The sequence below is a fragment of the Nicotiana tabacum genome, chromosome 4, assembly GCF_000715075.1.
Source record: "Nicotiana tabacum cultivar K326 chromosome 4, ASM71507v2, whole genome shotgun sequence".
NCBI classification, from domain to species: Eukaryota; Viridiplantae; Streptophyta; class Magnoliopsida; order Solanales; family Solanaceae; genus Nicotiana; species Nicotiana tabacum.
The window spans coordinates 87888922-87916828 of NC_134083.1; the positions used below are offsets into that span (position 1 = coordinate 87888922).

A 27907-nucleotide genomic window follows, 5' to 3' on the forward strand; every position below is an offset into this window, starting at 1 on the left:
TCTGTCTAGATTCTATGCTTTCCTCGCCAGGCTAGAGGCAGTTGCCTCCGATGCAGTGATCACATGTACTATTTCTGTCTTCCATAGGGATGCCTCGGTATTATTTGATCCAGGACCAACTTGTTCCTATGTTTCATCTCTATTTGCTCCTTATCTAGATGTATCTCACAAGTCCTTGGGCATTCCTGTATATGTGTCCATGACAATGGGTGATTCTATTATTATGGATCGGGTCTACCGATCCTGTATGGTGACTTTTTGTGGGTATGAGACCAGAGCGGGTCTTCTATTGCTCGATATGGTTGAATTCGAGGTTATCCTGGGTATGTACTGGTTGTCTCCATACCATGCCATTCTTCATTGCTATGCCAAGACTGTTACCTTAGCGATGCCTGAGTTTCCCAAATTAGAGTAGAGGGGTTCGTCTGTTGGTACTTCCAGTCGGGTTATTTCTTTCTTGAAGGCTTGACATATGATCCAGTAGGGTTGTTTGGCCTATTTGGCCTTTGTTCGGGATACTACTGCAGAGACTCCCGCGTTAGATTTAGTGTCAGTAGTGCGAGAGTTTTTCGATGTATTTCCTGTTGATCTACCAAGTATGCAGCAGGATTGGGATATTGATTTTCGCATTGATTTGGTGCCAGACACCCAACCTATTTCAACTTTGCCTTATCTCATGTCTCCCAAGGTGCTGAGAGAGTTAAAGGAGAAACTTCAGGAGTTGCTTGACAAGGGTTCATTAGACCCAGTGTGTCGCCTTGGGGCGAGCCAATGTTGTTTGTGAAGAAGAAGGATGGGAGTATGCTGATGTGCATTGATTTCCACCAGTTGAACAAAGTCATCATCAAGAATAAGTACCCGTTGTCGCGCATTGATGACCTATTTGACCAGTAGGATATCGGGGTATTCTCTAAGATCAACTTAAGATCTAGGTATCATCAACTGAAGATTCGTGATTCGGATGTACCAAAGACGGCTTTCCGAACCAGGTATGGGCATTATGAGTTTTTAGTGTTGTCCTTCGGCTTGACCAATGCCTCGACAATATTTATGGATTTGATGAATCGGGTGTTCATGCCATATCTTGACTCATTTGTCATTGTCTTCATTTATGACATATTGATCTACTCGTGTAGTATGGAGGAGCACGAGCAACACTTGAGGTTAGTGCTTCAGACCTTGCAGGAACAAAAGCTATACGTTAAGTTATCCAAGTGAGAGTTCTGGTTAGATTCTGTGGCTTTCTTGTGGCATGTTGTATTGGGTGAGGGTATTAAGGTGGATCTAGGAAGATCGAGGCTATCCAGAGTTGACCTCGTCCTACCACAACGACCGAGATCAGGAGTTTCTTGGGGTTAGCAGGTTATTATCGTCGGTTCGTGGAGGGCTTCTCATATATTACAGCACCTTTGAATAGATTGACCCAGAAGGGTGCTCCGTTCAGATGGTCCGATGATTGCGAGGTGAGCTTTCAGAAGTTCAAGACTGCTTTGACTACAACACTAGCATTAGTGTTTCCCTCCGGTTCATGGATGTATACCGTATATTGTGATGCTTTGTGTGTTTGCTTGGGTTGTGTATTGATGCAAGAGGGGCGAGTTATTGCATATGCTTCACGTCAGCTGAAGTCCCATGAGAAGAATTAATCCGTACATAATTTGGAGTTGGCCGCGATAGTTCATGCTCTCAAGATTTGGAGGCATTATCTCTATGGGGTGACCTGTGAGGTTTACACCGATCATCACAACTTGCAGCATTTGTTTAAGCAGAGGGACCTTAATTTGAGGCAGCGCAGGTGCCTTGAGTTACTAAAGTATTATGATATTACCATCCTTTACCATCCGGGCAAGGCGAATATGGTTGCAGATGCCTTGAGCAGAAAGGCCGAGAGTATGGGTAGTTTGGCATTCATTTCGGCAGAGGAGAGGCCATTGGCTTTTGACATTCAGTCCTTAGCTAACATACTTGTGAGGTTGGATATTTCAGAGCCCGGTCGACTTCTTGCATGTGTTGTGGCTTAGTCTTCATTACTTGAGCGGATTAAGGCTCATCAGTACGATGATTCTCACTTGTTGGTCCTTAGAGAGACGGTACTACAAGGTGGTGCCAAGGAGGTTACTATCGGTGAGGATAGTGTACTGCTACTCCAGGGTCGCCTATGTGTTCCTAATGTGGATGGATTGAGGGAGAATATTCTAGAGGAGGCACATAGTTCTCGGTATTCTATTCATCCAGGTTCTACGAAGATGTATTTCAACATGAGGCGACATTATTGGTGGCGGCTGATGAAGAAAGACATAGCTGAGTATGTAGCGAAATGTCTAAATTACCAGCAAGTTAAGTATGAGCACTATAGGCCAGGTGGCCTACTCTAGCAGATGGTTATACTAGAGTGGAGGTGGGAACGCATCACTATAGACTTTGTAGTTGGGTTGCCGCGGACGTTGAGGAAGTTTGATGCCGTTTGGGTCATTGTCGACAGGATGACCAAGTCGGCACATTTTATTCCAGTGGTGACTACTTACTCTTCAGAGAGGTTAGCCCAGATTTACATTCAGGAGATTGTCCAGTTCCATGGTATGCCTGTTTCCATCATATCAGATAGAGGCCCTTAGTTTACTTCGTATTTTTGGAGAGCACTATAGAGCGAGTTGGGTACCCGAGTAGAGCTCAGCACAACCTTTCATCCGCAGATCGACGGACAGTCGGAGCGAACAGTTCAAATTCTAAAGGATATGCTCAGAGCATGTGTTATTGACTTCGGAGGGCAGTGGGACAGATTCTTGCCCTTGGCCGAGTTTGCTTATAACAATAGTTACCAGTTCAGCATCGAGATGGCTCCATTTAAGGCCTTATATGATCGGCGATGTCGTTTGCCTATTGGATGGTTTGAGACCGTTAGGCTAGGTTATATGGCACAAATTTAGTAAAGGATGCCTTAGAGAAGGTAAAGTTGATCCAGGAGCAACTTCGCACAGCACAGTCCAGACAAAAGAGTTACGCGGATCAGAAGGCACGTGATTTATCATTTATGGTGGGCGAGAAGGTTCTCTTGAAAGTCTCACCGATGAAGGGTATCATGAGGTTCAGAAAGAAGGGCAAACTAATTCCGAGGTTTATTGGCCCATTTGAGGTGTTGAGTCGAGTTGGGGAGGTTGCTTATGAGCTTGCCTTGCCTCCAAGTCTACCGGGAGTTCATCCGGTCTTCCATGTGTCTATGATCTGGAAGTACCATGCCGACAGATCGCATGTTTTAGATTACAACACAATTCAGCTAGATGAGAGTTTGGGTTAAGAGGAGGAGCCGGTTGCCATTGTTGACAGGCAGGTTCTCAGTTGAGGTCCAATAAGATTTCTGCATTAAAGGTCTAGTGGAGGGGCCAACCAGCCGAGGAGGCAACTTTGGAGGCCGAGGAGGGCATGCGAAGCAGATATCCACACTTGTTCAGCACTCCAAGTATGATTCTAGACCCGTTCGAGGACGAACGTTTGTTTAAGAGGTAGAGAATGTAACGAACCGACCGGTTGTTTTACTTTCTAGATCCGTGTTCCCCTAATTAAAACTATCTGTATGTGCTCTTACTGTTCTATGACTTTCGGGGATGGTTGGTTCAGGTTTGGAAGGGTTCGGGTTGGAATCGGAACACATAGTTCCTTAAAAGTGCCCTAAGATGACCAAGTTTGATTTAAGTCAACGTTTTGAGTAAACAAACTTAAAATCCGAGTTTGATGGTTCCAATAGGTTCGTATGATAATTTTGGACTTAGGAGTGTGTTCGGATCGGGTATCGGGTGATCCAGGAGCATTTCAGCGCTTAATGTTGAAAATTAGCTCATGGAAAGTTTTCTAGTTCTTTAAATTTGGTTTGGAGTAGACTTTGGTGCTATCGAGGTCCGTTTGGGATTCCGAGCCTATGAATAGATTTGTATGGTGATTTATGACTTATATGCAAAATTTGGTGTCATTCCGAGTTGTCTATGTATGATTCGACGCGTTCGGAGGTAATTGAAAAGTTTGATGTTCATTAGTTGATTCAAGTTGGTTTTGGGATGCAATTCTTGATTTTGATGTTGTTTTACATGTTTCGAGAATTCAAGAAGGTCCGTATTATGTTAAGGAACTACTTGGTGCGATTGGTCGGGGTCCCGGGTGGTTCAGGTGAATTTCGGATCACCCGGAGCTAAGTGTGAAAATCTGATATTGCTGGTTCTAGTTTCCTTCTCTGCGAACACAAAGGTGGAGTCGTGTTCGCAGAGAAGGAATTGGGAGATTGAGGATTTTGGCCTTCACGTTCGCGTTTAAGAGGTTGCGTTCGTGAAGGGCTGGGATCGGTTTGCTTCACGTTCGCGAATGCAGACCCGTGTTTGCATAGAATAAAGGGCCTGGGGTGGGTCAGCCGCCTTGCTCTTCGCGTTCGCGAAGGGCTGACCGCGTTCGCGAAGCTCAGGCTGGGAAAGCCTTCGCGATCACATGACTGACCTCGCGTTCGTGAATAAGGTCTCAAGGCCTGGGACAACTATGCCTTCACGATCGCGAAGAATGGTCAACTAGGTAGTGAATTGATTTAAAGACGGGACTTAAGCTTATTTTTCCCATTTCTCTTTTGTGTGGTCCGAATTTGGAGCTTCTTGGAGAGGGGTTTTCATCAAGCATTGTAAGGTGAGTAATTTCTACCTAATGTAAGTTAAATATATAGATTATGGGTAGATATTAACGGGTAAAATGTGGAAATTTTAGGAATTTGTTGAAAAGCCTAGGTTTTGATTAAAATGATATTTGACCACGAAATTGATTATGGAATTGGGAATAAATTATATATTTGAGTTCGTGAATTCATGGGTAACATTTATCTTCGGAAGTTTTCAGAATCCGGGCACATGAGCCCGAGGGTGATTTTATGGACTTCCCAGATTTGGTTGGAAAATTAGTTTAATAGCTAAATTTGGAACTTTTGAGCACTTATTGATTAGTTTATGCAAATTTTGATTAGCTTCGGAATTCTCGGCTTCGTTTGGGGAATTCTAGTGAGGTTAAAGAGCCGATTAATAGACTTGAAAGCGAGGTAAGTGTCACGACCCCAAACTGGAGGGTCATGACTGATAACCGGCCATACTTGTCGAGCACCGACATACATTTTATCTAACGTTTCTTATTATCTGTAAAGTCCAACGAGGTCAACATAAATGGTAGACATGAATCACAAACAACCAACAATGATAGATAACGACATAAACACATATAACATGGGCCGACAAGGCTATCGTAAAGCTATATACAACAAAACCGACTGACAAGGCTATCCAAAATTATACATGAGACGACATCTGTCTATGAGACTCTAAAGAAATATAAGTGCTAGAACATTGTCAGAACAAGGCCCCGACCTAATCATAACGTCTATAACAAAAATGCATACCAAGACCATGACAAGTCCAGAGAAGGGGTCTCGCCAATAACGCTGAACTGAGCAGTCTACCATGGTGGGGGAGCTTCGTCTACTTTTCTATCAGGACCTACAACACGACATGCAGCGTACACAAATAAAAGAGACATCAGTACGAACAAAGTACTGAGTATGTAAGGCAGGATAACATAAGTAAGAACAATAATGTAAAGAGAGATAGAGAAAATACCACCCGTAACATCTGAGTGCCTCTGAGGGCGACTGACATGAAATGCATGATATATATATATATATATATATATATATATATATATATATATATATATATATATATATATATATATATAATGCATCCCGGCCACATGGAGCTCGGTAAAACCCAACTGATCAGTGGTAGCACAATAGGTGCCATACCCGGCCGACTATAGCACAAATCGGTAGAGTAAAATAGGTACATACATATAATGCATGTTGGACTTATGGAATTAGATTAAGAACCTTTAGGAGTGACGTAAGGTCGGTAACCTTCGTATACGTTATTAGAGGATCTAACTCGCCATCATACATATTATAGGATTCAGGGAATACTAACAATATTTGGTACATAAAAATAAGAGAAGCAACATCAACATGAATCTTTCCATAAGAAGGGAAACAATGAAAGTACTGCTAGCTTCTATAAGTAGAGTATCTTTGGAAGCTCGTCCGTTTATGTTACATACAATCAAAGCCGTGCAAAAGAAAGAAAAGGATAGCCTCACATACCTTGTATATACTGCCCAACCTCAAGCTATGCAAAGGTCACGACTCCTTAGTCTACAATAAGAGAAACGATACTATCGTTATCTTTTAAGCAACATAACTATTATATGTCAACCATGACCTATTTTATAATAAAACGGGCAGCACCTCCTTTATTTATATGACTTCCCACAAGCAATTATAGCCAACAACAACCAATATACGCTCGAATATAATAGCTTTATACACTTTCTTCTTTCAAATTCACAAAGCATAATAATAACAACACAACCCCAACATCAACTAAAAACTACCGCTATGCCAACACTATCGTCAAGCAATCAAAGAGCGACAAGCTCCCGAGGCTCTATACAATGGTGTACTCCACACCCGACCTCCTTTTAACAACAACCAAGCTCTACACAAGCTACCACATCACCACCAACACCAATCTCCATACCATACGAAAGGAGCCCATAACCTATTTATACAATTACTATGACTTGAACTCACGACTTCCGATCACCGTCCCATGAGTTCTCAACAATTACGTGCCTTAAAATAAAACTTACCTTAACTAGATATATGCACATATGGAGAAGTTGTACGTAGAAGGAAACTTTGAGCACTTCACTACTTTAGGGAAAAAGGGATGAGCAAGATAGAGTTTCTCCCCATGTAGTTGCTGGAGTATAAATATATGTATCTAACAATTCCCCCTTTCCCAATGATAAAGTGTCTTAAACACTATATAGAGGATATGTTCGGTTGAAATACATCCCATCACCAAACTATTGCAAAAGTCTATTTCTTAGTGTAGAAGAAGTCAAAGTATTTAGAATATATATATATATATATATATATATATATATATATATATATATATATATTGAAATGATTTGTCCTACCAACTCCACTACTTTCTAATTGAGTAAAATATCATCACCTGTCACGTAGCACTAGGAAATCTCTTAAACAGATTACTATAACTACTTTGATAAAATAATTTATTCCAAAAAAAGTTAATACTTATCTAGTAAAATAAGTAGCTAATATTATTTACAAACTTATCTATTAATTGGTAATTATTATACTTGGTAACAAAATTCTGCCGTGTCACTGTAGCGGTGAATAGTGCGCGAACATCCGCTACAGTGCAAAACAGTACAGTGAATAGTGCCAAACAGTGCGCGCGAACAGTGATTTTGCTACTGTTTCACTGCTACAGTGTAGTGAACAGTAGCATCGCTTTGCTGTTCATCCAATGAAACAGTGATTTGATACTGTTCATGGCGAAAAGATGTGAGTTTGAGCTTCAATGGCCGCGATGGCCGGCGACCAACCATCTTTTTCGGCTGGTCTGCCCTCCTCCAATATCGCCCAACCACAAACAATACCAACTATCAATCCACAAACTCTAGATTACTCAAAGATTTTGACACCCAACTCAACCAATCCTCCTGCAATGACTGCTGCCCAATCTTTAGTACAGCCCATCGCCCAGTCATCTACGACAACAAACAACAATCCCCAATCCATGGATTATTCAAAACTTTTAAAACCTACTGCTATTAATGCCCCTATGTAAACCTTCGCTACGCTACCATTGAAACCAGTTGAGTTCCTTCACAGAGAACCCGTTGTGAAGTGGAAGAAACAAGAAGTGAAGCAATCTATCGTACAACAAGGACTTCTACTTGCATTTCTTGGGAAATTTTCGTATGGGAAGCATGTTATTAGTGAATTACGTAAAGTGATTCCAATTTAATGTGAGATTAAAGGCCATTGCTCAGTTGGTTTAATTGAAGATAATCATGTGTTGATTAGGCTGTCTTTATTGGAGGACTATGTTCATCTTCTTTCAAAGCCAGCTTTTTATTTAAAAGCTCAGTCAGACATGTGGCAGATGTGTTGTACAAAATGGAATCCATGGTGGACACCTGATAAAGAGACTCCCATTGCCATTGCTTGGATTAGCTTTCCAGAACTGCCTCCTAATTTCTTTGGGAAGGAATGTGTATTTTCCTTAGCTCGTGTAGTTGGTAATCCATTACATGTAGACCTAGCCACTCAAAATGGGACTAGACCTAGTTGTGCCAAGGTGAATGTGGAAGTTAACTTGTTAAGTAAGTTCCCTCATCATATTAAGATTGTGGAAGAAGCTGATGAATATGGACCAGAAGAGTTCAAGTGGATTAGGATTAAGTATGATTATACGCTAAAATATTGCAAACCTTGCAAAAAACAGGGGCATAGTGAGGTAGAATGCTGGGTAATTCATCCTGAATTACACAAGAGATTTGAAGAAGGTATTGAGGAACAAAGTAAGGAGAAGGAAGTTGTGGTGAGTTCTGATGTAATTGGGACTGCTGCAAATTCAACAAAGGTCCTAACTAGTGGAAATGTGGTTGGTAAGCCTATTACTAATCATGCCAAGCAGGAATGGATGCAAGCAAGGAAGAACAAATACCAACGAGATAATAGGGGTCACATTGTTGATAACAAACAAGGAAAGGAAGCTGACAAGGGTAAAGGGAAGGCCAAAGTTGAACAAGTTTAATGCACTAGAGGTTGAGGAAGTTCATCAGCCTACTCTATAAATTACTGAAGGCAAAGGTGAGGATCATGGCAATGGTAAGAAGAAGGAACACGGGGAAAAGCAAGCTAAGAAGGGCCAGGAGAAGGAAAAGAAAGTCAATACTCAAGAGGAACATAAGCGTGTGAATAAGGAAGCAGTCGAGAAGGTGGTGGAAAATGAGCATAATGGTAACCCTATTCCTTTTGGGATTCAGTCTTCAGCTCCTAAAGATGATCAAGAATTAGCTAAGGCTAATTCTAGTGTTCCTAGTGATCAACGTACTGATGAAAGGTCTAATAAGGAATCCACAATCGACTGGGTTCATAGAAGGTTTGGGACTAGCAATGAGGAGCTAAAACAACTCAATGTGACCACAAACCAATCTTGTCATGAGATTCCATCTCAAACATTTAATGATTCTGGGCAGATTGAGGTTCTTGATGAGGTAAACTCTACAAAGGTCTTATGGAGTGATGCAGTTGAGGTTAAGGATGATCAGCTGGGCACAACAAAGACAACAGAAGTCAAGGTGAAGAAGGACAACAAGCCAAGCTTCACCTGGCGATAGGCTGGCGACGCCAGGCCTAAAGCCAAGCTCACCAGGCGTTAGGCTGGCGACGCCAGGCCTAAAGCCAGGCTCATCAGGTGTTAGGCTAGTGACGCCAGGCCTAAAGCCAGGCTCCCCAAGCGTTAGGCTGGCGATGCCAGGCCTAAAGCCAGGTTCACCTGATGAGGCAGCTATAGTAAACCCCAACCTTAGTGTAACTTGAGAGATATTGGCCTATGTAGATGGTGTTCCGGTGTATACATTTTAGAACAAAGTTGATGGAGAGATTAATGTGAAGATTAGGGATGATATAGTGGGTTTAGACCAAATTTCAGGCAATGGTAAGGGTGGTGATCTCAGTAGAACAGTGCATTCAGAGCAGACTGCTACAGTAACTCCTAGGCTAGGTAGTGTCTATGAGCTACAATTCAAGGAGTATGAACGGGCTGATGAGCGGGTAATTGTTCCAAGAGCATCTGGGGAAATAGAGGAAGTGCCTTTGGAATCTGGCACTAACCAAATTATGCAGCTACATCTTAATGTTCCGCTTAAGACTCCTCTATAACATTTACATGATTTAGTCACACACAATGTGACACCAATTGATGAAGACTTATTGAGACAAAATCCAATGGAGAATGAAGGAGATGATTAATCAACTGCACAAAACTTCAAACAAGTGGCTAGGGAAGGGGATTTATCACCCACAACTAGTGCTAAAGGAGGTAAGAAAACTAAGAAGAATCAGAGTAAATATCCACCACAACCTTCAAGAATAATGTTCAGGAGGGAAGCTTCTCTATTTAAATGATGATGATCAAAACATTAATATGGAACATAAGGTCTGTGAATACACAACAGGCCTTTTCTAGGGTGATCAACATGAATAGGGAGCATAATTTTTGTGTAGTTGCATTGATGGAGCCTTTTCAAAAGAAGGGACTCATTGATAGATATAGAAGGAGGTTGAATATGGAGACTGCTTATGCAAATATTAATGGGCAAATATGGTTGTTCTTCGATGCAGTGGTGTAATGGGAATTAGTGGATGATACTGAGCAACAAGTGACTGTGAGAGTTTTTCACCATGACCTAGGGCAGCACATGATGATGACACTTGTTTATACAAAATGTTCAACAATAAAGAGGTTGGAATTGTGGGATCACTTGTATTACTTGGCAAGTGATATGGAATTACCATGGTTGGTAGGAGGGGATTTCAATGTGGTATTGCATGAAGATGAGAAAATAGGGGGACTTCCAGTACACCCTCCTGAATATGAGGATTTTGCATTTTGTGTAAACTCTTGTGGTTTGTTTGAGCAAGGGTACAAAGGAAGTCCATTTACATGGTGGAATGAGAGATCCAATGCTGAGTGTATATTCAAGAGATTGGATAGGATTTTTGTGAATTTGCCATTTCAGAACATGTTGCCAACTATTGAAGTTGAGCATCTAATCAGAACTGGATCAGATCATGCACCATTGCTAATGACATGTGGGGTGCAGACAACCAATTTTGTCAAGCCTTTCAGATTCTTGAACTTTTGGACAAAGCATGCTACATTTATGGATGTGGTGAGGCAGAATTGGGAAGCTGATTTCATAGGGGATCCGATTTTGATGTTCAAGCAGAATATCAAGAGGGTGAAGGCAACACTCTCAAAATGGAGTAGGGAAACATTTGGTGATATCTTCAAGCAATTGGCTATTTTTGAGGACATTGTTAGGGTGAAGGAGATGTTATTTTAAGAAGAGCCTACAACTGAGAATAAGATTGTGCTTCAAAAGGCTCAATCTAAATTGAAGAAATACTTGAGTATTGAGGAGCAAAATTGGAAGCAAAAAGCTGGGATGACTTGGTTTGCTGAAGGAGATAGGAATACAAGTTTCTTTCACAATCATGTCAATGGCAAAAGAAAGAAATTGCAACTGAAGAGGATCAAAAGTGGCAGTGGGGTATGGATTGAATACCAGGAGCAATTGGCTACAACTGTAGTGGACTTCTATCAAAAATAGTTCACAAATGAAGGTGATGCTTCTGAATTTTCCTTGATCAATAATGTACCTTCAATGGTCACTATGGATCAGAATTTGGAACTTAGCAGATTGTTAACAATTGAAGAAGTAAGGGCAACAGTTTTTGAGCTTAGTGGGGAGAGTGCTAGTGGTCCTGATGGATTCACTGGCCTGCTTTATCAGACATGCTGGGATGTTATTGGTGCTGATATACACAACATAGTGCTACACTTCTATGGAGGAGTTGCATTGCCTAAATCCATCACTCACACCAATCTAGTGTTACTGCCCAAGAAACCTAGAGCTGAGACCTTCTCTGACTTAAGACCTATTAGTTTGAGCAACTTCATTAACAAGGTCTTGTCTAGGGTGTTACATGACAGATTTGAGAGTTTTTTGCCATCTCTAATATCTCCTAATCAAGATTTGTAAAGGGTAGGAGTATATTTGAGAACATCTTATTGACTCAAGAAATTGTCACTGACCAAAGGTTAAGGGGAAAGCCAGCTAATGTGGTGATCAAGCTTGATATGGCTAAGGCCTATGATAGGGTTTCATGGAAGTACTTATTGCATGTGCTAAGGAAGCTGGTATTTTCTGAACACTTCATCAACATGGTGTGGAACTTGATGTCAAATAACCGGTATTCAGTATTGGTGAATGGGCAATCCTCAGGGTTCTTTAAGTCTACAAGGGGTGTGAAACAAGGGGATCCCCTATCTCCAGCATTGTTCATTCTGTCAGCTGAGGTACTTTCCAGGTCTTTGAATAAGCTCTTTGAAGACAAGTCATTTGTGGGATTTGGAATGCCTACGTGGTCTGATCCTTTAAACCACTTGGCATATGCTGATGATACGATAATCTTTGCATCTGCTCATCCTCCCTCCTTGAGCAAGATTATGGCAGTGTTGGGGAACTATGAGGAGATATCAGGTCAGATGATCAACAAAGATAAGAATTCATGCTACATGCATTCAAAGGTTGCTAATGGATTGTTTCAGGCAGATGGATCTATTACATGATTTGCAAGAGGTAAATTCCCCTTCACATATCTAGGGTGTCCTATGTTTTACACTAGAAGGAGGAAGGACTATTATGAGGATCTTATCAAGAAGGTGAAGGCTAAATTGCATTCATGGAAAGGAAAGCTGCTGTCATTTGGAGGAAAGGCAACATTCATTTCTAGTGTGTTGCAAAGTATACCAGTTCACATGTTATCAGTCCTTGATCCACCAAACAACATCCTGTAGCATCTATATAAGACTTTTGCTAGGTTCTTTTGGAGCACAAAGGAAGGGAGAAGTAGACACTGGGCTTCATGGCAAAATCTTTGCCTTCCTAAAGAGGAAGGGGGCCTAGGTTTTAGGTCCTTACATGATGTCTCAAGGGCACTGTTTGCTAAACTATGGTGGAGGTTTAGGACCACAAAATCTTTGTGGTCTAATTTCATGTGGAATAAGTATTGCAAGAAGGAGCTACCAACAGTGGTGCATTTTAGGGGAGGGTCTCATGTTTGGAGACAAATGCTGAATGCTAGGGAAGAAGTAGAACATGAGATCGTATGGGAATTGAAGAGTGGACCAATAATATTTGGCATGAAAATTGGACTAGATTGGGTGCACTTTATCACGTATTACCTGAAGACTTTCCAATCAATGAAGATCTTCAGGAGGTGGCAGAACTGCGGTAAGGGGAAGCATGGGATGATCAGCTGCTAGATCAAACTTTCAATGAGGAAATTGCAGAACATATAAGGCTAAATGTGCATTATGAAGGCAGTGAGGGATATTGGGATAGGCCATACTGGATGCCAACTCCTTTAGTCAAGTTCATTGTTAGCAGTGCTTGGCAAATATTAAGGCATATGGCTGATCCTAATCAGGAATTCAAGTTAATATGGATTAAAGGTTTGCCATTCAAGATATCCTTCTTCTTATGGAGATTGTGGAGGCAGAAAATAGCCAGTGATGACATGTGGAGGAGGCAAGGGCAAATGGTGATGTCTAGTTCTTGGTGTTGTCAGCAGCCCCGAGAGGAATCCATTGAGCATATATTTGTCACAAGTCCTACTACCTCTAAGGTATGGAACTTGTTCATGGGGGCTGCTAGAATTACTGTGCAATTGATTTAATTAAAGCAGATTATAAGGCATTGGTGGTATGCTCAGTGTTGTCCAAAATTAAAGCCACTATTTCAAGCAGTACTAGCTATCATCACTTGGGAGCTTTGGAAGAGAAGAAATGCAGGTAAACATGGGGGTTCAGTGTCCACAAATAGGGTAATTCATGAGATAAATAGGACATTGCATCAACGGGCAAGGGTGTGGTATGCTTGGATGTCTAATATTCCATTTTTATGGCCAGACATGATTCAATACTTTGAAGGATATAAACCTATATTGATCACTACAAGAGTAACATGGCCGCTTCCTTTTCATGGTTGGTACAAATGTAATACTGATGGAGCTTCAAAGGGCAATCCTGGACCTAACTCCCTAGGCTTTTGTGTAAGGGATGATGGAGGTGATGTGGTGTATGCTAGGGCAGTAGACCTGGGAGTGACAACTAATGTGGTAGCTGAAGCTAAGGCTATTCTTCAAGGGTTGGAATACTGTGTGGAGCATGATCTTCACCCTCTCATATTGGAGACTGATTCATTGGTGATGAAGAAGGTGATAGAAGGGGAATGGGATCCTCCTTGGGTAATTGCACAGGATGTGAAGAAAATTATAGAGATGAAGGACAACTTCAATGTGATCTTTCAACATGTGTTCAGAGAAGGCAACTCAGTGGCGGATTTTATAGCTAACATTGTGTTCTCTTTTGCAGGTACATCTGAGTTTCATTTATTCTATGAACTACCTAGTACAGGGAGGAGGTTGATCAATCTAGACAAATCTCAATCACCTAACCTTAGGGTTAGGATAGCAAAGAGAAGAACCCTAGACTGATGGCTTCACAGGATTGGACTCTGCACAAACCTGTATGTTTCTTTGTCTCATTCAGTATGCTATTAAGGTACTTTCCAATGGTATTAGCATGGTCACATGCTCATTCTGGGGGTGCTTTGATAGTGTACAAAAAAAATGCGATAAGCAGGTGTGGGATGGTACAATTTATCCTACTTCTGATATGTCCAAATGCTAAGAAAAATGCTGAACCCATCATATGGTATTTTTAGAGATTGTTGAATTATTTCTTAGTGGTATTAGAATGCTTTCATGCTCAATATGAGGATGGTTTAGCAATGTTTAGAATGATGTCTACAATAAAGGTTCTAGTAGGGAAGGATCTGAGCTTATAAGATCACAAAAAGGCACAGTTTCAAAGCCTGGCCTTTGCCTTGCAAAGCCCGCTTAAAGCCAGCTCATTCCTGGCTTTTGCCTTGCAAAGCCGGCCTAAAGCCAGGTCATGCCTGGCTTTTTCCTTGCAAAGCCTGGCTAAAGCCAGCTCATGCCTGGCTTTTGCCTTGCAAAGCCTGCCTAAAGCCAGCTCAAGCCTGGCTTTTGCCCTGTAAAGCCTGCCTAAAGCTAGCTCAAGCCTGGATTTTTCCTTGCAAAGCCTGCCTAAAGCCAGGCTCCTCTTCTACACATTAATTTTGATGAGTGAACACATGATTAATACTTGGACAAAATCAGTCCAATACATATGGAGATCATATAGTAGCTATACTTGGAAGACTATGCTGGCTTCAACTCTGTGGTGGAGATGTTTGGAATTCATTTTAGCCTATGGACAGTATACCCTGGTGCCTAGTGAGAGCTTGATAGGTGCTGCTTGGTATTTGCCAATGACAATTGGATTTACATACACTGGTAGGAGAAGGAAGCATTCAACTTATTATGTTGTAATTGCTAGTTCATTAGATTTTAGCTTTTCTATCTTTTTAATAGCTAGTAGCTTCATGAAACTTCTATTTTGGTTTGGACATCTTGTAAGCTTTGGACCCATTTTGGAATTTTATTTATATATTAGCCACTAGGCAAGTGCTGCCGAGTGGTATAGCTGCTTAAACAAAAGTAGCTAATTGTAACGACCCGGCCAGTCGTTTTGAGAGTTAGAGCCCCGAACCCCTATTAACAGTTTTTCCCATATCTATTTCTGCTATTGTGACTTGCCGGGATGATTGGTTTTGAGTTTCAGAGTATTTTGGGACACTTAGTCCCTAAATGAGAGCTTAAGTCTTAGAATTTGGATTGTAGTAGGAACTGTGTGAAGACGGTTCCAGAATGAAATTCCATCGATTCCGTTAGCTCCGTTGGGTGATTTTGGGATTAGGGGTGTGTCCGGAATGTGTTTTTGGGGCCCGTAGCTCATTTAGGCTTGAAATGGCGAAAGTCAAAATTTTGGAGTTTTGGACCGGTAGTGGAAATTTTGATATCGGGGTCGGAATTCGATTCCAGAAGTTGGAGTAGGTCCATAGTATTGAATATGACTTGGCAAAATTTGGGGTCAATCGGACGTGGTTTGGTTAGTTTCGGCATTGGTTGTTGAATTTGAAAGTTTCAAGTTTTTTAAGTTTGAGTCGGAGGATGATTTATGATTTTAGCATTGTTTGATATGATTTGTGGGTTCGACTAAGTTCATATGGTGTTTTAGGACTTGTTGGTATGTCTGGTTGAGATCCCGGGGCCTCGGGTGTGTTTCGGATGCTCAACGGGTCATTTTTGGACTTAGAGAAGTAGCAGATTTTTCTGGTTTTTGTTGCAAAAGTTTGTTCTTCGCGTTCGCGAAGAAGAGCTCGCGTTCGCGAAAGTGTGGACAGTGGAAGCATCGCGAACGCGAGGAGTAGGATGCTTTCGCGAAGAGTATTTTCTGAGTGTGAGGTTTTGTTCTTCGCTTTCTCAAAGGTGAGGACACAAACGCGAAAGTATTGTCTGTGTGTGCATCGCGAACGCGTGAGTAGTGTCGCGTTCGCGAAGAGGAGTGAGGCTATTGGGTACCCCAGGTCCTTGTTCTACGCGTTCGCGAGGTGGTGGTCGCATTCGCAAAGGTCTGGGCTGGTAAATCTTTGCGTTCGCGAAGGGTTAACTTTGTGAGCAGTCGAGTTGTGCTTCGCGAACGCGAGGGACCTGTCGCGTTCGCGAAGAAGAGAGGTCTGGACAGAAAGTTTAAGTTCAAAAAATGGGACTTCGTCCCATTTTCCATTTTTAACGATTTGGAGCTCGGATTGAGGCGTTTGTTGGGAGATTTTCAGAGAAAACAACGGGGTAAGTGTTCTTAACTCAATATTGGTTAAATTACCCGAATCCATGGTTGTTTTTATCATTTAATTGGTGAATTAATTTGGAAAAGTTTGAAAACCCTCTTGGATAAGTTTGAGGATTTGAGGGCTGAATTGTTATCGGAATTTAGTAATTTTGGTATGGTTAGACTCGTGGTGGAATGAGCGTTCCTATTTTATAACTTTTACCCGATTTCGAGACGTGGGTCCAACGAAAAATTTTTGAGTTAATTTCGGAATTTTTGTTAAAGTGTTGATTTCATTAATTAGATGAGTCTATTTTGGTTGTATTTATGATATGTAATTGCTTTTGACTAGATTTGGGCCATTCAGAGCCGGATATTCGTGGGAAAGGCATTGTGACCGATTGATTGAGTTTGGTTCGAGGTAAGTGGCTTGCCTAACTTTCTACTATAAGTTCTTAAAACGATAAAAAAATAACTTTCTCGCTTTATGAGAAAATAATTTCTAATTTTCTAATAAAGAAAAATCTCATTTATAAACTTCCGCATGTCATGTACTTAATTTAATGCACATCCGAAAAGTAAAAATAACAATAACTACATAAAAGCAAACTTATCAAATCTTTATTAAAATGTTGTGAAAATTATGGGGTCTTTGTTAACACTGTCATAAATCCCCTATAACCACATGAGTAACCTTAATCCCTTCAAGTTTATAAGGAGTTCTAGTGAGGTTGAAGAGCCAGATAGGGACTTGGAATCAAGGTAAGTCTCTTGCCTAACCTTGTAAGAGGGAACTTATCCCCTTAGGTGTATTAATTATTGTGTGCTACTTGTTGTGGGGAGTTACGTAGCACGAGGTGACGAAACTCCATACGTGGCTATATTCATAATATGTCCAGGTAGACTTAGATTCATAGCATACCTTTAATTGTGCTATTTGTACCCATCCTGTGTATTAATTTTCTTGATTATGACTGAGATTGAGGATTTTAATAAAGATACCGACTTAGCCTCTTACTTTGAAAAATTGGGAATTATTTGATAAACTATGGATCTGTGTCTTCTCGACTCGCATGTTCTTCCGTGAGCGAGGTAAATTTCTCTACTCTTATGGGATCGGGCCATTCGCCTCAGCAATGAAATAAATTACTCTTATGGGATTGGGCGGTTCGCCTCGGTAGTACTTAGTACACTATTCCTATGGGATCAAGCCGTTCGCCTCGGCAGCCTTGTGCTTAATATTTGAGACTGGATTTGGTTTGGTAACAATTGAGTTAATGCCTTCAAGGCCAGTTATGGCACGTTTAATGATTTGATATAGACTCATGTGTGGAATTACTGTAATTACTTTTATTTGCTTCGTTGCTACTTGTTGTACACTCACCATGTCTACTTTATGTATTTCTATTACTGTTTGACCTCTAGTAAGTGTCAAGTCGACCCCTCGTCACTACTTCTTCGAGGTTAGACTAGATACTTACTGGGTACGCATTATTTTCCATACTCACGCTATACTTCTGCACCGAATGTGCATGTACTGAGACAGGTACTACCAATGGTCATACGGGCACGTAGCCACACTTCTACGAAGACTTAGTGGTGAGCTGCTTGCCTTGCTACGATCTGCATCACCGGAGTCTCCCTCTACCTTGTTTTTTATTTCTGTCTATTTTTATTTCTGTCTATTACCTTTCAGACAATAGTTGTATTAGTTTTGTATATTCTCTAGATTGCTCATTAGTTTTGTATATTCTGTAAATTGCTCATGTACTTGTGGCACCAGGTTTTGGGGGCTTTTAGCATTTATGTACTGTTGTACTTATCATTACTGTCACTATAGTTGATGTATTTCTCATGTTGGTATTTGTTGAGAAAAGAGTATGTACGATTTCATGAGATCTTTACTTATTTTGTTTTTTTTTAAAAAGGAAACTTTTGTTTTAAAAGTGAAAAAAGGGTAACTAAATTGTAGGTTCACTTGGGCTTCTAGCTTTATTAAAGTCCAAGAAATTAATGCATCTGGTTAACTTTACGATTGGGAAACAAAGCATCCGATCGTTAGCTATTTGATTGGATAACTTTAGAAGAAGAGTACTATGGGTACTGATCCGGAGAATGTGCTTGCACGTCCTCTGAAGAAAAGATCTGACAAGAGAAGGAAAGAGCTTTCTGAGGATAGTCAGAGGAATCCCCGAACCAATCCCCATCCTACTTAGTTTCTTCTCCGAGACAGATGATGTTTCCATTATCGTGGCTGTAATGACCCAACCGGTCATTTTGACTTTTAGAACCCCGTTCCCCTAAATAAAACTCCCTGTATGTGCTTTTATTAATTTATGACTTGCAGGGATGGCTGGTTCGGGATTTGAAAGTGTTCGGGTTGAAATCGGAACACTTGGTTCCTTAAGTTGGCCTTAAAATGCTAAGTTTGACTTCGGTCAACATTTTTAGAAATTGACACTAGAATAGAATTTTGATGATTCCAACAGCTCCGTATGGTGAATTTGAACTTAGGAGCGTGTTCGGAATTTTGTTTGGAAGTCCGTAGTTAAATTAGGCTTGAAATGGCTAAAATAGGAATTTAAGTTTGGAAGTTTGACCGGAGAGTTGACTTTTTGATATCGGAGTCGGAACCCAGTTCCGAAAATTTTCATAGCTCCGTTATGTCATTTATGACTTGTGTGCAAAATTTGAGGTCAATCGGACTTGATTTGATATGTTTCAACATCGAATGTAGTAGTTGGAAATTTTAAGTTTCATTAAGCTTGAATTGGAGTATGATTCGTGGTTTTAGTGTTGTTTGATATGATTTGAGGTTTTGACTAAGTTCGTATGATGTTTTAGGACTTGTTGGTGTACTTGGTTGAAGTCCCGAGGGACTCGAGTGAGTTTCGGACGGCTAAGGGATCAATTTTTTTGATTTGGAGTTTGCTGAAATTTGGTGTCTGGTTTCCTTCTACGTGATCGCATAGGCTTAATTAGGCAGCTGGAAATTTGTTCTATGCAATCGCGTGGGAACATCCGCGATCGCGTAGGTTGGGCGAGCTGTGCTATGCGAACGCGTGGATAAGGCCGCATTCGCGAAAAGAAACAGAAGGAGGAGTTGGGCCACGCGCTTAATGCTTTGCGATCGCGTGAGAAGGTTCGCGATCGCGTAGGTTTGTGGAGTCAGTGCTTCGCGATCGCGTAGGGTATTGTTTTGGGCAATAAAAATTTGTGCTATGCGATCATGTGAGAAGGTTCGCGATCGCGTAGAAGAAATCACTGGGCAGAGAGTTTAAGTTCTGAAAATTTGTCCCATTTTCCATTTTTACCGATTTAGAGGTCGGATTAAGGCGATATTTGGGAGATTTTCAGATAAAACAACGGGGTAAGTGTTCTTAACTCAATATTGGTTAAATTACCCGAATCCATCACTATTTTTATCATTTGATTGGTGAATTAAGTTGGAAAAGTTTGAAAACCCTCTTGGTTAAATTTGAGGATTTGAGGGCCGAATTGTTATCGGAATTTAGTAATTTTGGTATGGGTAGACTCGTGGTTGAATGGGCGTTCATATTTTGTTACCTTCGCCGGATTTCGAGACGTGGGATCCACAGACGATTTTTGAGTTAATTTTGGATTTTTATTGAAAAATATGTATTTTCTTATGAAATTGATTCCTATAATTTTGGTGACTGTGTCGAATTATTTTTGGCTAGATTCGAGCCTTTTAGAGTTGGATAATCGAGGAAAGGGCCTACTAGTAGATTAAATTGGAGCAAGTCGAGGTAAGTCTCTTGCCTAACCTTGTAAGGGGGAAATTACCCCATAGGTGATTTAAATTAATAATTATTGCTAATTGTGGGGGCTACGTACGCACGAAGTGATGAGAGTCCATACGTAGCTACTATTTATGCTAATGTCCGGGTAGTTTAGGACTCAAATCATGAATTACGTGTGTTAATTGTATCCTTTATTTAATTAAAGTATTTGAACTATACTGTGAATTGTTAGGAAAAATAGTAAAAGATTGAAATCTCATATACTTGAATTTTTGTATAAATTAATTAATTGTTAAAAGAAATTGTACACCCTCTTGCATTAATCTCATCATATATATATCCTCATTCCGGAGGTACATAAGAAAATGTCCTCTTTTCTTGTGGAGCGGGCCGAACGCCTCGGCAGTATAGATGCATCTATGGATCGCGCCGCACGTCACTCGGCAAAACTTGTGCCTAATAATAATTACATGATACCTTGATATTTTAATTGCAGCTTGTGAAGTTAAATAAATGGGGAATTGTCGTATTTGAAGAAATTTAATTATTTCTGCTGGTTTAGGAAAATCATTATAAATTCTATAAATTATATTGATTTAAATATTTCTATTGTTATTTTATTTATTATATTTGACCCTTAGTGAGTGTCAAAGTCGACCTCTCGTCACTACCTCTTCGAGATTAGGCTTGATACTTACTGGGTTCACGTTGTTTACATACTCATGCTACACTTGCTGCACTTTTGTGCAGGACCTGAGACATGTGATATAGTTGGACCTATCGACGCGCATTCACGTTATCCAGAGGCTAAGTGGTGAGATGCCTTTCTGAGTCGTTCTGCAGCAACTAGTGCCTCTTCTTGAAATTTTATTCTGTCTATTTTATTTCAGACAATATTTGAAATTTTTGTGTAATCTACTAGATGCTCATACACTTGTGACACTAGGTCTTGGCACACACTAGTAGAAATTTTGGATTTAATTCTGTTCCTGTATTTTTTTCTAATTTACCAGATCTTTTTATATTGTCTTAATTGTTGTAAGTTGTAAGAGTTTAATTACTCGGTTAATTTTTAAAGAGTTGAATATGTGTTTAAATCACTAGTTGGCTTGCCTAGCTGTAGTGTTGGGCGCCATCACGACCTATAGGTGAAATTGGGTCTTGACAACATGGTATCAGAGCACTAGGTTCACGTAGGTCTCACAAGTTATGAGCAGACCTAATAGAGTCTTGTGGACCGATTTCAGAGACGTCTGTACTTATCTTCGAGAAGCTATAGGGTGTTAGGATACTACCTTTCTTCATCTTCCATCGTGCAATTTATGTAGAACAAAATATCTTTCTTTTATTCTCTCACAGATGGTGAGAACACGCTCTAATGAGGTTCTAGATCAGGGAAGAGCTACTCCCCTGTTGTTAGAGGTCAAGGCAGAGGCCGGGGGAGGGCTCCAGCCTGTGGTAGGGGATGAGGACGTCCCAGGATTATTCCAGTTATGCCACTAGTGGGTCCAACAAAGGATCCCATTATTGAGGAACAGGGCGAGGTGCCCATGACAGAGCCAGCTCCGGTAGATTTCACGTCTGCACCGGGATTCTAGGAGGCCATGGGCCGTATGCTGCGGTTCATGGACACTATGACTCAGGACGGTTTATTTCCCGCAGACCCAGCCACATCTCAAGCGGGCGGGGGAGCACAGACCCCTACCGCACATGCTCATGGGCAGACAACTGCTGTATATCAGACCTAGGGTGCACTACCCCGTGTGTGGAACCCAGCTAGTAGCAGCGACTACACCTGAGCCCAGACCAGCTACGATCGCCGAGCCGCAAAATCTATTGGATAGATGGACTAGACTGCATCCTCCTGTCTTTGGGGGTGAGCGACATGAGGATCCCCAGGATTTTATTGATCGGTGCAGAGACAGACTGGATATTGGAGTCTCATGGGGTAGACTTTGCTACTTTTTAGCTAGAGGGTAGAGCCTGTAGATGGTGGAAGTCTTATCTTCTTGGCAGACCAACAGATTCTCCTCCCATGACTTGGGACAGATTCACCCATATTTTCTTGGACATGTATATTCCACCCTCCCAAAGGGAAGAGTTGCGGTTTCAGTTTTAGTAGCTCCAGCAGGGTCAGATGTCAGTGACCGATTATGAGGCGAGGTTTTCTGAGTTATCTCGCCATGTACTTATGATACTCCCTACTGAGGCAGAGAGAGTGCGAAGGTTTGTTACGGGTTTACATACTGGCATTCAGGCCAGTATGGCCCGAGAGGTTGAGATGGGGACTTCTTATGAGTTGGTTGTGGAGATAGCCCGGAGGATTAAGGGTGTGCATCAGCGGAGTCGAGAGCAGTTTATGAGAGATAAGCGGTTTAGATATTCTAGAGAGTTCAGAGGTGCTCCGTCTGCAGGTAGAGGTCAGTTCGTGAGAGGGCAATCTACAGGCCCCTATATCCAGCACCACCGCCTCCTCGGGGTGCTCTAGTACGACCTTATATCAGTGCTATGCCAGAGAGTTCTTATCGCCCACCAGCTATTCAGGGTTCTTCCAGTGGGTATTCAGGTCACCAGGGTCAGACTTTTAGTCAACAACCCATTTCACCAAAAAGTTGTTACGAGTGTGGGGATCCCAGTCACATGCAAAAATTCTGCCCCAGGCTTCGGTGTAGACAGTGCAGCAGGGTCAGCAACCTATGATTACTGCACCAGTTGCTCCACCAGCCATCCGACCACCAAGAGGTGGAGGACAGGTGGGTAGGGGCCGTTCTAAAGGTGGAGGTCAGCCAGGTGGAGGCCAGCCACTTGGCGCTCCAGCCCTGTTCTATGCTTTTCCGGCCAGACCAGATGTAAAGGCCAGACCAGATGCAGTGATTACAGGTATTATTTCTGTTTGCGGCAAAGATGCCTCCATATTATTTGATGTAGGGTCTACATATTCCTATGTGTCATCTCTATTTGCTCATTTCCTGGGTGTTTCTCGTGAGTCCTTGAGTACTCCTATTTATGTGTCCATTCCTGTAAGCGATTCTGTTGTTGTGGATCGGATCTACTTGTCCTGCATTATTACATTCTATGGTTATGAAACTAGAGCAGATCTTCTTATTGCTTGAGATGACCGATTTTGAAATCATCCTGGGCATGGACTGGTTATCTCCATATCATGCCATCCTAGATTGCCATGCCAAGACTGGAGTGGAAGGGTTCGTCTGTTAGTGCAACTAATCGGGTTATTTCTTTTATGAAGGCTCAACACATGGTTGAGAAGGGTTGTTTGGCTTATCTAGACTATGTTCAGGATACTACTGCAGAGACTCCGCCTATTAATTCAGTGCCTGTAGTTCGAGAGTTCTCCGATGTATTTTCTTCAGATCTTCCAGGCATGCCACCAAATCGTGATATTGATTTCTGTATTGACTTGGCTCCAGATACCCAACCTATATCTATCCCACCATATCGCATGGCTCCGAAAGAATTGAAAGAACAACTTGAGGAGTTACTAGCCAAAGGGTTCGTCAGACCGAGTGTATCGCCTTGGGGTGCACCGGTGTTATTTGTGAAGAAGAAGGATGGAACGATGCGAATGTGTATTGATTATCGCCAATTGAACAAAATCACTATTAAGAACAAGTACCCGTTGCCGCGTATTGATGAGCTATTTGACCAGTTGTAGGGTGCTAGGGTGTTCTCTAAGATCGACTTGAGCTTAGGGTACCACCAATTGAATATTCGGGATTTGGATATTACGAAGACTGCTTTCCGGACTAGATACGGTCATTATGAATTTGTGGTGATGTCCTTTGGTTTGATGAACGCCCAGAGGCATTTATGAATTTGATGAACAGGGTATTCAGGCCATATATTGATTCGTTTGTTATTGTCTTCATTGATGATATTTTGATTTACTCACGCAGTAAGGAAGAGCACGAGCAACATATGAGAGTGGTTCTTCAGACACTACGGGAACATAAGCTATATGCTAAGTTTTCCAAATGTGAGTCTTGGCTAAATTCCGTAGCATTCTTGGGGCATATTGTATCGGGCGAGGGCATTAAAGTTGATCCTAAAAAGATCGAGGCAGTTCAGAGTTGGCATCGTCCCACTTCGGCGACTGAGATCAGGAGTTTCCTGGTTTTAGCAGGTTATTATTGTTGGTTTGTAGAGGGCTTTTCATCTATTGCAGCGCCTTTGACCAAATCGACCCAAAAGGGTACTCCGTTTCGATGGTCTGATGATTGTGTGGTGAGCTTTCAGAAGCTCAAAACAACATTGACTACAACACTAGTGTTAGTATTGCCTTACGGTTCATGGATGTATACAGTGTATTATGACGCTTCACGCGTTGGTTTGGGTTGTGTATTAATGCAGGAGGGGCGAGTAATTGCATATGCTTCACGTCAGCTGAAACCCCACGAGAAGAATTACCTGGTACATGATTTGGAGTTAGCTGAAATTGTTCACGCTCTTAAGATTTGGAGGCATTATCTTTATGGGGTGTCTTGTGAAGTTTACACTAATCATCGTAGTTTACAACATTTGTTCAAGCAGAGGGACCTAAATTTGAGGCAGCACAGATGGCTTGAGTTACTAAAAGATTATGATATTGCTATCTTGTATCATCCGGGCAAAGCAAATGTAATTGCAGACGCCTTGAGTAGAAAGGCGGAGAGTATGAGTAGTTTGGCTTTCATTTCAGAGGAGGAAAGGCCATTAGCTTCGGATATTCAGTCCTTGGCTAACAAACTTGTGAGGTTGGATATTTCAAAACCCAGCCGAGTTCAAGCATGTGTAGTGGCCCAGTCTTCATTAATTAAGCAGATCAAGGCTCGCCAATATGATGATCTACACTTAATGGTTCTTCGAGAAACGGCACTACGGGATGGTGCCAAGGAAGTTACTATTGGCGCGGATGGTGTTCTGCGACTCCAGGATCGTCTATGTGTTCCTAATGTGGATGGACTGAGGAAAAAGATCCTAGAGGAGGCACACAGTTCTCAGTATTCTATTCATCTAGGTGCTACGAAGATGTATCGTGACCTGAGGCAGCATTATTGGTGGCGGCGAATGAAAAAGGACATAGTTAAGTATGTAGCTAGGTGTCTAAATTACCAGCAAGTTAAATATGAGCACCAAAGGCCAGGTGGCCTACTTCACTGGATGACTATACCGGAGTGGAAATGGGAACGCATTACTATGTACTTTGTAGTTGGGTTGCCGCGGACCTTGCGTAAGTTTTATGCAGTTTGGGTCATTGTCGACAGATTGACCAAGTTGGCACACTTTATTCCGGTTGTGACTACGTATACTTCAGAGAGGTTGGCCCAGATTTATATTCAGGAGATAGTTCGGTTGCACGGTGTACCAATTTCCATCATATCAGATAGAGGCCCTCAGTTTACTTCACATTTCTGGAGGTCAGTACAAAGTGGATTAACCTTTCATCCGCAGGCCGACGGGCAGTCAGAGCGGACAATTCAGATTTTGGAGGATATGCTCAGGGCACGTGTGATCGACTTTGGATGTCAGTGGGATCGTTTCTTGCCTTTAGCCGAGTTTGCTTATAACAACAGTTACCAATCTAGCATCAATATAGCTCCATTTGAGGCTTTATATGGTCGGCGATGTCGTTCGCCCATCGGATGGTTTGAGCCCGGTGAGGCTAAGTTATATGGTACTGATTTGGTGAAAGATGCCTTGGAAAAGGTAAAGTTAACTCAGGAGCAACTTCGTACAGCACAGTCCAGACAGAAGAGTTATGCGGATCAGAAAGCGCGTGATTTATCATTTATGGTGGGTGAATAAGTCCTCTTGAAGGTTTCACCGATGAAGGGAATCATGAGATTTGGGAAAAAAAGCAAGTTGAGCCCAAGGTTTATAGGTCTATTTGAGGTGTTGAGACGAGTTGGGGAGGTTGCTTACGAGCTTGCTTTGCCTCCCAGTCTATCAGGAGTTCATCCGATTTTTCATGTATCTATGCTCCGGAAGTATCATGCCGACATGTCACATGTGTTAGACTTCAGTACTGTTCAGTTAGATAAAAGTTTGGGTTATGAAGAGGAGCCAGTTGCCATTGTTGATAAACAGGTTCGCCAGTTTAGGTCCAAGAAGATTTCTGCAGTAAAAGTCCAGTGGAGGGGCCAAACGGTCGAGGAAGCGACTTGGGAGGCCGAGGAAGACATGCAGAGCAGATATCCATGCTTATTCAGCACTCTAGGTACAATTATAAACCCGTTCGAGGACGAACGTTTGTTTAAGAGGTGGAGAATGTAATGACCCAACTGGTCATTTTGACTTTTAGAACCCCGTTCCCCTAAATAAAACTCCCTGTATGTGACTTTTATTAATTTATGACTTACGGGGATGGTTGTTTCGGGATTTGAAAGTGTTCGGGTTGAAATCGGAACACTTGGTTCCTTAAGTTGGCCTTAAAATGCTAAGTTTGACTTCGGTCAACATTTTTAGAAAATGACACCGGAATAGAATTTTGATGATTCCAACAGCTCAGTATGGTGATTTTTAACTTAGGAGCATGTTTGGAATTTTTTTTGGAAGTCCATAGTTAAATTGGGCTTGAAATGGCTAAAATAGGAATTTAAGTTTTGAAGTTTGACCGGGGAGTTGACTTTTTAATATCGGAGTCGGAACCCATTTTCGAAAATTTTCATAGCTCCGTTATGTCATTTATGACTAGTGTGCAAAATTTGAGGTCAATCAGACTTGATTTGATAGGTTTCGGCATCGAATGTAGAAGTTGGAAATTTTAAGTTTCATTAAGCTTGAATTGGAGTATGATTCGTGGTTTAATGTTGCTTGATATGATTTGAGTTTTGACTAAGTTCGTATGATATTTTAGGACTTGTTGGTGTATTTGGTTGAGGTCCCGAAGGACTCGGGTGAGTTTCGGACGGCTAACGGATCAATTTTTTTGATTTGGAGTTTGCTGAAATCTGGTGTCTGGTTTCCTTCTACGCGATCGCGTGAGAAGGTTCGCGATCGTGTAGGCTTAATTGGGCAGCTGGAAATTTGTTCTATGCAATCGCGTGGGAACGTCCGCGATCGCGTAGGTTGGGCGAGCTATGCTATGCGAACGTGTGGCTAAGGCCGCGTTCGCGAAGAGGAACGGAGGGAGGAACTGGGCCACGCGCTTAATGCTTCGCGATCGCGTGAGAAGGTTCGCGATCGCGTAGAAGAAATCACTGGGCAGAGAGTTTAAGTTCTGAAAATGAGATTTCGTCCCATTTTTCATTTTTACCGATTTGGAGCTCGGATTGAGGTGAGTTTTGGGAGATTTTCAGAGAAAATAACAGGGTAAGTGTTCTTAACTCAATATTGGTTAAATTACCTGAATTCATCAATGTTTTTATCATTTGATTGGTGAATTAAGTTGGAAAAGTTTGAAAACTCTTTTGGTTAAATTTGAGGATTTGAGGGCCGAATTTTTATCGGAATTAAGTAATTTTGGTATGGGTAGACTCGTAGTTGAATGGGCGTTCATATTTTGTAACTTTCACCGGATTCCGAGATGTGGGCCCCAGAGACGATTTTTGAGTTAATTTCGGATTTTAATTGAAAAATATAGTATTTTCTTATGAAATTGATTCCTATAATTTTGGTGACTGTATCGAATTATTTTTGACTAGATTCGAGCCATTCAGAGTTGGATAA

At 41.6% G+C, this 27907-nt stretch overlaps 1 protein-coding gene across 1 annotated transcript; it reads left to right on the plus strand.

Moving 5' to 3' along the window:
- Positions 1-10380: 10380 nt before the first annotated feature.
- On the plus strand, positions 10381-12311 carry LOC142180028 (uncharacterized). The gene is made up of 4 exons (XM_075250945.1): positions 10381-11001; positions 11062-11229; positions 11290-11646; positions 11724-12311. The coding sequence occupies exons 1-4, from the start codon at positions 10381-10383 to the stop codon at positions 12309-12311; spliced, it is 1734 nt and encodes a 577-aa protein (XP_075107046.1).
- Positions 12312-27907: the final 15596 nt, after the last annotated feature.